The sequence below is a fragment of the Ranitomeya variabilis genome, chromosome 1, assembly GCF_051348905.1.
Source record: "Ranitomeya variabilis isolate aRanVar5 chromosome 1, aRanVar5.hap1, whole genome shotgun sequence".
NCBI classification, from domain to species: Eukaryota; Metazoa; Chordata; class Amphibia; order Anura; family Dendrobatidae; genus Ranitomeya; species Ranitomeya variabilis.
In genome coordinates this window covers 1,117,904,501-1,117,917,115 of record NC_135232.1, presented here as the reverse complement: position 1 = coordinate 1,117,917,115, position 12,615 = coordinate 1,117,904,501, and the positions used below count along the sequence as shown (strand labels likewise).

General features: G+C 38.4%; 1 protein-coding gene across 1 annotated transcript in view; it reads right to left on the bottom strand.

The window, feature by feature from the left end:
* The window catches only part of ATOH8 (atonal bHLH transcription factor 8), a 62,005-nt gene that overhangs the window by 17,473 nt on the left and 31,917 nt on the right, over nt 1-12,615 (bottom strand). Inside the window, exon 2 of the mRNA XM_077280223.1 lies at nt 11,318-11,509. Coding sequence (XP_077136338.1) covers nt 11,318-11,509 — 192 coding nt within the window. The remainder of the gene's footprint in view (nt 1-11,317; nt 11,510-12,615) is intronic.

Sequence of the window (12,615 nt, the reverse complement as noted above, 5' to 3'; positions counted from 1 at the left end):
AATACCGCCCCCCCACCACATTCCCACACATAATCCCGCCCCCCCACATTACCACAGATAATCCTGCCCCCACCACATTACCACACATAATCCCGCCCCCACCACATTACCACACATAATCCCGCCCCCCACCACATCACCACACATAATCCCGCCACCCCACCACATTACCACACATAATCCCGCCCTCCACCACATTACCACACATAATCCCGCCCTCCACCACATTACCACACATAATCCCGCCCCCCACCACATTACCACACATAATCCCGCCCCCCCACCCACCACATCACCACACATAATACAGCCCCCCCACCACATCACTACACATAATCCCGCCCCCAACCACATTACCAAACATAATCCCGCCCCCCACCACATTACCACACATAATCCCGCCCCCCCACCACATCACCACACATAATCCCGCCCCCCCACCCACCACATCACCACACATAATACAGCCCCCCCACCACATCACTACACATAATCCCGCCCCCAACCACATTACCACACATAATCCCGCCCCCCCACCACATCACCACACATAATAACGCCCTCCCTACACATCACCACACATAATCATGTCCCCCCCACATCACCACACATAATCCCGCCCCCAACACATCACCACACTATTGTTATTAACTTCATTTTAAGTTAATTTACCACCTGCGTGAGCGCTATTGAATGTTGTCATTATTTACTTTTGTTTAATCACCAGCAGCGTTAATTAGATAGCAATGAGCGTGCCGAGTGTTAGCTGGCTGGAAACATCTAGTAACTACTATAATACTGCACCTATGTACAAGAATATAACTACTTTAATACTGCCCCTATGTACAAAAATATAACTACTATAATACTGCTCCTATGTACAAGAATATAACTACTATAATACTGCTCCTATGTACAAGAATATAACTACTATAATACTACTCCTGTGTACAAGAATATAACTACTATAATACTGCCCCATGTACAAGAATATAACTACTATAATACTGCTCCTATGTACAAGAGTATAACTACTATAATACTGCCCCCTATGTACAAGAATATAACTACTATAATACTGCCCCATGTACAAGAATATAACTACTATAATACTGCTCCTATGTACAAGAATATAACTACTATAATACTGCCCCTATGTACAAGAATATAACTACTATAATACTGCTCCTATGTACAAGAGTATAACTACTATAATACTGCCCCCTATGTACAAGAATATAACTACTATAATACTGCTCCTATGTAAAAGAATATAACTACTATAATACTACTCCTGTGTACAAGAATATAACTACTATAATACTGCCCCATGTACAAGAATATACTGTAACTACTATAATACTGCTCCTATGTACAAGAATATAACTACTATAATACTGCCCCCTATGTACAAGAATATAACTACTATAATACTGCTCCTATGTACAAGAATATAACTACTATAATACTACTCCTATGTACGAGAATATAACTACTATAATACTGCCTCCATGTACAAGAATATAACTACTATAATACTGCCCCCATGTACAAGAATATAACTACTATAATACTGCCCCTATGTACTAGAATATAACTACTATAATACTGCTCCTATGTACAAGAATATAACTACTATAATACTGCTCCTATGTACAAGAATATAACTACTATAATACTGCCCCCTATGTACAAGATTATAACTACTATAATACTGCTCCTATGTACAAGAATATAACTACTATAATACTGCCCCCTATGTACAAGAATATAACTACTATAATACTGCTCCTATGTACAAGAATATAACTACTATAATACTGCTCCTATGTACAAGAATATAACTACTACAATACTGCCCGTATGTACAAGAATATAACTACTGTAATACTGCTCCTATGTACAAGAATATAACTACTATAATACTGCTCCTATGTACAAGAATATAACTACTATAATACTGCCCCCTATGTACAAGAATATAACTACTATAATACTGCTCCTATGTACAAGAATATAACTACTATAATACTGCCCCCTATGTACAAGAATATAACTACTATAATACTGCTCCTATGTACAAGAATATAACTACTATAATACTGCCCGTATGTACAAGAATATAACTACTGTAATACTGCTCCTATGTACAAGAATATAACTACTATAATACTGCTCCTATGTACAAGAATATAACTACTATAATACTGCCCCTATGTACAAGAATATAACTACTATAATACTGCCCCCATGTACAAGAATATAACTACTATAATACTGCCCCTATGTACTAGAATATAACTACTATAATACTGCTCCTATGTACAAGAATATAACTACTATAATACTGCCCCTATGTACAAGAATATAACTACTATAATACTGCCCCTATGTACAAGAATATAACTACTATAATACTGCCCCTATGTACTAGAACATAACTACTATAATACTGCTCCTATGTACAAGAATATAACTACTATAATACTGCCCCCTATGTACAAGAATATAACTACTATAATACTGCCCCTATGTACAAGAATATATCTACTATAATACTGCCCCTATGTACAAGAATATAACTACTATAATACTGCCCCTATGTACAAGAATATAACTACTATAATACTGCCCCCTATGTACAAGAATATAACTGCTAGAATACTGCCCCTATGTACAAGAATATAACTGCTAGAACACTGCCCCTATGTACAAGAATATAACTACTATAATACTGCTCCTATGTACAAGAATATAACTACTATAATACTGCTCCTATGTACAAGAATATAACTACTATAATACTGCTCCTATGTACAAGAATATAACTACTATAATACTGCCCCTATGTACAAGAATATAGAATCAGACCTTCGGCTCTTTGACCGTTTGTGGAATGTAAATGCTTTTCTCTCTGCTATCAGGGCACTAAGAACAGGACGATCCAATGACAACATTCAATAAAAATGATGAAAGTGTTTATCATAGTGAGGAACAGGGATGATGCATTGTGAGACATAAATCCGCTGTCAACTCACTAATGGCCCTAAATGAAAACTTCGTTCCTCTGATGTAAGGAAAATTAACACCATCCATTCCTTGGGAGCCCCTACACTGTGCTCAGGGGCCACTGTAAAGGGTGAAATAACCAAAACATTGTATAAACCCGCTACCAATAATGAGTATAGATGACTATCTAATAGAAACTAATCTACTGTCGGCACTATCTAAAGCGGAATCTCCACCTAACAGCATTATACATTATTACTGTATGATGGTACATCACTACTTGCTCTATAGTGCGGCATTAACACTCAGCACACATTGCGGCATACGTGTGTACGTTACCCTCAGAAGATGTAGACAACAAATATTGCACATTTTTGACATTCATGTCTATTATTTCTTCCTGACGCCCCAGCAATGCTCTGCAAGAAGCACCAGGGTCAGTTTCCTGCATGATTTTGAAAACAATAAGAATTCTTCAAAAAGTCACGAGAAGGGAAATGATTGTGCTCTGCCTGATACTGACACAGAAACGCTGCGGCAACCGCCCGGCAGAGCATCCACAAAGAGTATTCATCATCTATTACTGTATCTATCTATCTATCTATCTATCTATCTATCTATCTATCTATCTATCTATCTATCTATCTATCTATCTATTATCTATTATCTATCTATTATCTATCTATCTATCTATCTATCTATCTATCTATCTATCTATCATCTATCTATCATCTATCTATTATCTATCTATCTATCTATCTATCTATCTATTATCTATCTATCTACTATCTATCTATCTGTCTATTATCTATCTATTATCTATCTATCATCTCTCTATCTATCCATCTATCATCTATCTATTATCTATCTATCTATCTATCTATCATCTAGCTATTATCTATCTATTATCTATCTATCATCTATCTATTATCTATCTATCTATCTATCTATCTATCTATCTATCTATCTATCTATCATCTATCTATTATCTATCTATCTATCTATCATCTATCTATCATCTATCTCTCTATCTATCTATCTATTATCTATCATCTATCTATTTTCTATCTATCTATCTATCTATCTATCTATCTATCTATCTATCTATCTATCTATTATCCATTATCTATCATCTATCTATTATCTATATATCTGTCTATCATCTATTATCTATCATCTATCTATCTATTATCTATCTATCTATCTATCTATTATCTATTATCTATCTATCTATCTATTATCTATCTATCTATCTATCTATCTATCTATCTATCTATCTATCATCTATCTATCATCTATCTATTATCTATCTATCTATCTATCTATCTATCTATCTATTATCTATCTATCTACTATCTATCTATCTGTCTATTATCTATCTATTATCTATCTATCATCTCTCTATCTATCCATCTATCATCTATCTATTATCTATCTATCTATCTATCTATCTATCATCTAGCTATTATCTATCTATTATCTATCTATCATCTATCTATTATCTATCTATCTATCTATCTATCATCTATCTATTATCTATCTATCTATCTATCATCTATCTATCATCTATCTCTCTATCTATCTATCTATTATCTATCATCTATCTATTTTCTATCTATCTATCTATCTATCTATCTATCTATCTATCTATCTATCTATCTATCTATTATCCATTATCTATCATCTATCTATTATCTATATATCTGTCTATCATCTATTATCTATCATCTATCTATCTATTATCTATCTATCTATCTATCTATCTATCTATTTTCTATCTATTATCTATTATCTATCTATCTATCTATCTATCTATCTATCTATCTATCTATCTATTATCTATCTATCATCTATCTATCATCTGTCTATCTATTATCTATCAATTATCTATCTATCTATCTATCTATCTATCTATCTATCTATTTTCTATCTATTATCTATCTATCTATCTATCTATTATCTATCTATCTATTATCTATCTATCTATCATCTATCTATCATCTGTCTATATATTATCTATCATCTATCTATTATCTATCTATCTATTTTCTATCTATTATCTATCTATCTATCCATCTATCTATCTATCTATTATCTATTTATCTATTTTCTATCTATCTATCTATCCATCTATTATCTATCTATCTATCTATCTATCTATCTATCTATCTATCTATCTATCTATCTATCCATCCATCCATCCATCCATCCATCCATCCATCCATCTCATCTCTCTGTCTGTCCTCCGGTCTGTCTATCCTTCCATCCATCCCTGTAGAAGATTTTGTCCTGTCTTCCCCATGTAGTGATGTCCTCTCCCAGCCCTCCACCACCGCTTCTCCGCCTCACATCCTGATTTGGCAGATGTCACGCTTCGGCTTTTGCCTTTTGTCATTAATAAATAAATCTTTTCCGTGTGGAAACATCTTACTTTTATTTGTTTTATTCTTTTTCTTTCCCTATCTCCGCTTCTCTTCTCCAGATCTATTTTTTATTTTTTTTCCCCCGTGATAAAATCCATAGAAATATCAATATGACACACGCGGTGAACGAATTCCAAAACCGCAGCCGACAAGTTTTATGAAGCCCCAACTGTTCTGCTGTTCTTCATAATCTGGTTTCCTCTCTCATAAAGAGACCTTTAGCACGGTTTTTTTTCCTTGTGCCTCTGAAACAGCTGCTCTCACTGTAGTATCCTGAGTGATGATGAGGTCCTGAAAGTGTTTTTTTGGAACAGATGGCCAGGAGAGAGCTGTAGAGCATGCCAGCAAAATGCTGGGGAATGTGCCAAATCCAGCAGAGACTGAGTGCTTTGGGTTCCAGCTCGCGTGCCTTTCCTCTGCCCTCTGCCCTGAGTGGCGCCAGTAGGACTTCCCAACTAGCACTCCGAACATCTGGAGTCTGAGACTGCCAGAGAGTCTAGGGGGGTAGTGGTGGAAGGCGGGAGGGGGGGGATGAAAAAGAAAAAAGCATGCTTCAGCCTGGGCCTGTGCTCCTAACAACCTACAGCCTGGGAGAACACATGAAAAATAAGAATAGGAACTTGCAAGCTTATTTAACATCTGCGGTCAAACAAAAAAATCCACATACGCCCGCTGTTCATGGATCCGGGGTCAGAACTGTAAAGAGAGTTTGTGCGTTCATGTACGGACACTTTATCACTAGCTATATACATTATTTATGGGGCGAAGTAAGGGAAAAATATAATTAGGGTCCGTAGAGGTTCTTTTCTGGTGATAAACTGATCAGAAAGCGCCCCACCGCTAGAACCTCCAGCTGTGTTTCCTCGGAACCCCCAGCAACAAGTGTTCTTTTATTCAACAGCGCCCCTACAGGGAAAAATAAGTAATGATCCATTGCCAGTTGAAGCAATGGGTTGCCCTTACTTGATAGAAGGTGATCACTAAGCGTTCTCTTGCTTGGACCTACAGTGATCAACTGTAATCAGTGGTGAAAGCTGATAAAAAGGTGGTAAGGAGTGTTACATTTTTCTGCAGCACCTACACAGGGGTAAGAAAGTATTACAAGGGACCCACTCAGATTAATGAGTCATTACTACTTGTTAAAATGAGTGGCTTTGCAATTCCCTTTATTTGTATGAATGCTGCAAAATGGTGGCCGGGAAAAAAAAATACTCTCTTGTCCTGACATTGCAGTCTACAATTCAGGTCCTCTTCTGTGATCTACAGGTGATCTCTGGGTGTAGACCTTGGGCAAAGCTTCACAACGTGATGGTGATGTCTGAGATCTACTTGGGACTAGGTGAAGATCACTGAAGAGGACCCGATGACGTGGAAGAACACTCGAAGATCCTGAAGAGGACCCATAGAGCATCGGCTGCGGTGGTGGAACAGGTGAGCGGTGAGGTGGGCATTTGTTTTTCACAACCATGTTTATTATGTTCTGGGGTCTGCAGCATAATATGAAATATTCGATTTGCATCAAATACATTTTTCAATTTGAATTGAATTTCATGCCCAAATTCCATTGACTCACTGACTTACATGGCCGAGTGCAATCCGAACATCAGATCAAACTCAGACAGGCAGCTATTTTTTCCTTGGCCAGTATCTCTCCAAATAAAAAACTGGACATGAGCACGTCCCCATAGACTAGACATAGATGGTCCATAATATGGCCGTCTGCACAAGACCTTACCCAACATTTCATGTATATTTCAGTTGTAACATTTTTTTGAAAACTTGAGTTTTCTATAATTCTTGTTTCCTTGAAAAAGTGGGACTTGGCCAAAACAAAATTGTAGAATAAATAGTAATATTATAGGTGCTGAGATAAACCTAGGAACAAAAGCTCTTCAGTCCTTAGTAAAGACTTGAGCAGTAAAGGAAATACAGAAAATGCCGCCAGGTTGTGCTGGATAGTCCACGGGAAAATGAGAAGGAAGGAAAGGGTGGAAAATTGACAGGTAAGTTGAGCCATGGGGTGAGTCTAAGGGACATGTAAGGGCAAATATGAAGGTTTTTGTCTAGCAGTTTGGGTGGTTGTAAGACCATATTGCTCAACTCTATGAACTCTAAGACAGTGGTTCATCGACCATGGCAAGTGAACCACCGGCTTCGTCAAAGGTGTTTAGGTTGTGTCAGAGGTCCACAACTCAGGTGAGCCTGGGTAGCTAACAAGAGACTGGTGAAGGGGACCAGCGTAAAGCAACGGGGACAGCATAGAGAAGTCAGAGACTGGAATTCATCTTTTTGTACCTACCATATGTCTATAATTTTCTTACATCACTCCAGGTCCCAACGGTAGTACACTACGTGAATATTTTTCTGTCGCCGTACTGTGACAGGTCCACCTCAAGCTTTGAAAACTGACCAAAATTTAGCTTTTCTAGCAGCTGTTCCATAACTTAAAAATAAAATAAATTGAAACCGTTTCCTGTTTTGTCCTCTGGCAGCAGAATTGCTGAAAATTGTTTTATCAAATTTTGGAAGGAGACTTTATTTTTTGACATGAGGTCCATAATATATATAAAAAAAAGAAATCATTAAAATCAAGTATTCGAGCAGAGTCGTGGTCCAGCTGGTTACATACTTAATGGAGCCTACAAGCGGTCGCCTGTGAAATGTGAGAACTCGATTTAAGCCCCTTTGTCTGGGTCATTGCCTGACGGGAGTAAATTATTCCCATAGGCTCAACATTTTTAAAGAACAGAACATTCAATGACTATATACCATGAATTATCTTGTCTCTTGTCAGTGCACAACATCGGTAAAGGGAGACATCCATTGAAGACAATAAGGATCGTAGAGTGACCACCCCACCCCAGCACACTGACACTGACCAATTTATTAATGGTTCCGAACGAAAGACTCCAGAATCCACGGGAAGGTTCAAATGAAGTTTACAAGCCTCCATTTGTAATAATACTGTAAGCACAAACATCAATCACTTTCTTCTTATTCTTCCATGTTATTTTCCGAGAGGAAAACTGGCTGAACAGTTGGCTTCCTCTCTAACACGGTTTGATGATGATTTCATGTAATTGGTTCAGTGTTAAGTAACCTGAAGGAATGTGATTCAGTAATTAGACTCAGTGCTGTTTCCTTTAGATACCCACTTTTGGCAACGTGTCTTTAGATAAACCTGCAATTAGCTGCTACTTGTGGGAACATAATTTGAAGAGAGCGACTGGATCCAAGAAGCGGAGCAGAAGGCATGATTCACGGTGTTTTGCTGGATGTACTAAATTAAAGTATTCACAATGAGAGGGGAAAAGGTGCTTAACTTGACCTTTTGGGCATTATTTGACATCGAGGGGATTGTTTCATGAAGACAACCCATGTCTAGGTGCCCTATAAGAGTATAGTAGGGTCATAGTAATTACATAGCAGTACGGTTGAAAAAAAGACACATGCCCATGAAGTTCAAAGAAGGGATGGGATAGGATAAAGAAGATGGAATTTCAAAACGCATGAATCAATCTGCCCTAAAAGAGCAAATTTTCCCACGTGCTCTTGAGTGTCAACCCACTGGATCAACCTTTAGAACAAGAACTTTACACATTAACACATTAAGTATTTATGTTATTAACTTTTTAGAAAAAGCATCTAAGCCCTTTTTGAATCCATTGACGGTTCCCACTTAGGTCAGCTACTAAACAGATTAATAGCTCTCATGGGAAAGAGGTCATGTCTTCTAATGGAGATTTTTTCATCTAGTTGGAGGGAGTGCCCTTTTGTCTTTTGAGGGGGTTTTACATGTAACTGCTTTTGACCATACTTTTTGTATTGGTCATTTAAGTACTTGTACTCTCCTCCACACTTATTCGTTCCTCACACAACCGCCTCCAAGATTTCTCCCAAATATCTCCAACCCTCTGGAATTCCATGCCTCAACACGTCGGATTATCCACCACCCTCGGATCCTTCAGACGGAACCTGATAACCCATCTCTTCAGGAAAGCCTACAGCCTGCAATAACCATTCAACCACCTCACCAACCACTCGAGCTGCCGTCTCACCAACCACCCGAGCTGCCGTCTCACCAACCACCTGAGCTGCCGCCTCACCAACCACCCGAGCTGCCGCCCCACCAACCACCCGTGCCGCTGCCGCCCCACCAACCACCCGAGCTGCTGCATTGCCAGAGCTGCCGCCTCACCAACCACCCGAGCTGCCGCCTCACCAACCACCCAAGCTGCCGCCTCACCACCACCAGAGTTGCCGCCACACCAACCTCCTGTCTCTTCCCCATTATCCCATAGAATGTAAGTCCGCAAGGACAGGGTCCTCTCCCCTCTGTACCAGTCTGTCATTGTAAATTTGTTTACTGCTAACGATATCTATAACCCTGTATGTAACCCCTTTTCACATGTACAGCACCATGGAATTAATGGTGCTATATAAATAATAATAATAATAATAATAATAATAATACAAGTTAATGATGTCCTCCCTCAAGACTAAATAAATTGAGTTCAATCAATCGTTCCTCATAATTAAGATACTCCATGCCTCTTATCAGTGTTGAGGCTCCTCTTTGTATCATTTCAAGCTCTGAGTTTTCCTTTCTATGAACTTGTGTTGAGAAATGAACTGCATATTACAGATGAGGTCGCACTAAAACTTTGTAAGGTGGTAAATTACGTCCCTGTCCCGCAAGTCCATGCTTCGTTTAGTACATGACAATACCTTGCTGGTCTTATGGTACGTTCACATTTGCGTTGTGCGCCGCAGCGTCGGCGCCGCAACGCACAACGCAAACCGAAATGCGTCCTTTTTTTCATTGTTTTTTGACGCAGCAAAAATGCAACTTGCTGCGTCCTCTGCGCCCAGACGCGGGCGCCGCAGGGACGCATGCGGCGCAAAACGCAAGTGCGACGCATGTCCATGCGCCCCCATGTTAAATATAGGGGCGCATGACGCATGCGGCGACGCTGCGGCGCCCGACGCTGCGGCGCACACCGCAAATGTGAAGGTGAGGTTAGGAGCCACTGATTGACATTTCATGATTCTATTTAGCCTGTTATCTACAACTAAACCCAGATCCTTCTCTACCAGTGACTCTTCTGGTTTAACTTCCCTTTAGCACATATAATTCCAGCATAATAATAGTGCCAAAATGCACAACTTTATAATTATCCGCACTGAACCTCATTTACCAAGTGGATGCTCAAACACTCCATTTGTCCAAGTCAGCTTGTAACCTATGAACATGTTCCATAAACTACACCAAACTATATAGTTTGGTTTCTTCTGCAAAAATAGAAACGCCATTAATCCCGTCTTAATGGGGTTATAGCCCTGAAATCCTAAACATTTTTCGAAAATGTTATCTTATGTGTTCATAAAATTCTTTAGGTACCCATAAACCCGTTCAGCTTCTGTTCACAGTTTCTTGTCAAAGCCTCTATTTAACAATACCTAAATGAGCCTCACTATAGGCGAATTTTGCATTAAGACAAAGCTAATTCTTGTTTGGGTGGTTCCACATAATATACGGCAGAGTACTTGAAAGTACCAATCTCTCTGAGGGGGATTGTGTGACCCCCACTACGGTTCCCACTATTATCACCCAAGAAGTACTTACCTTAGTTTTAATATTGTATTTATACATGCCTGTTGTTGGTTTCTAATCATACATATATAAATGGATCATATAAATGCTCTTTATCTCTACACTTTTCATTATGAGTTGATTATATGTAATTTATCTCTTATGATTCCTTATTACTTATGCATTCTTAAAGCTTTGTCAGAAAAATAATTTGCTGCCTTTCCATAATGATTGGAAATATATAAACCATTATTAGAAGATCCCGGGGAATTCCAAACTCTTCTTCTCTTACCTTCCTCTTTTTTGACCTTCCTTCTGACTGTAAAGTCCTAGTACATTGGTCTACACACTCAGAAAAACTCAAGTCACTATGATCAGCACTGTAGTCAAGGTCAGCCAGTTTCGCCAGAGAGAGGATATAGTTACACGCTATTCTCAAAATGGCCAATTTAGAAAGCTTCTGTCCGTATGAATAACACGGCACCTAGAATGGAATAAGAAGGACACATAAACATAGTGTAATAAGTAGTAGTTATATTAATAGCAGTAAATAACACAATACAAACCATTTTAGTGTAAATTCACGTATAATGGCTTAGCAGGTTAACAAACATTGTGGCTAGGAAAGTTTATTGACTTTAATTAAGTCTTGTTCTGCGGCCCCTCATCATGAAAATTTCCATTCTATAAATAGGACCCATCATCCTAAGAGAAAAAGACTCTTCTTCTATGGATTCCAAATGGTGTATGTTTTATCTGAGCAGACCTACACAGAATTTGAATAGCTAAACTCCCTTCATAGTTAGCCTATGACCTTAAATACAGATTTAATTGGCAATCATTAGGTCGTAGCAAGAAAGGAGACCCAATTTTAGAAAAATACCAAATGCAAATCAGGTGGGCCAACTCTGGGCAAGAAGCACCAAAGGGTGTAAAAATATCTAAAGGGGCAAGAAAGTAAGAGTAGAAGACTCCTAATAACCTTACGAGTACTAATTACAATATCTAACAACCGAAAAAATCTTATCTACGTCTCCCATACAGACTCATATCCTTATTATGAACGATCTAGGCCAGTGTTTCTCAACTCCAGTCCTCAAAGTTCCCCAACAGTTCATGATTTAAGGATAACCTATGGAGATAACCTATGGCAGTTTCTGATTCTTTGCTAATAATTCCATCTCACGTGCAACACTAAGAAAATCCTGAAATCATGACCTGTTTTGGGGGCATTGAGGAATGGAGTTAGGAAACACTGATCTAGGCCACCAATTTAGACTGCCAAAGACTTAGTCCACTAATAACAGATAACTAATGACCTAAGTCACAATCATAGATCATGAACGATCAACATCATGAAATTGGGTCTCCAATTATTTGGTTTATATGTTCTAGTCCTTAATGTTCTAGTGTCTAGGTTTTCAACCTGTGGATTGTATATCCCAAGGATTATATGCCAAGACTCAAGCGGGGTACATAGTCTATGGTCAAAGCCTTAGAGGTACTTTAATTAGTTTAAGAAAGAGGTAATAAATCATCTTAGGAACTTTGAGAACCACTGCCTAGGCCACCAACTCAGATTGTAAAAAG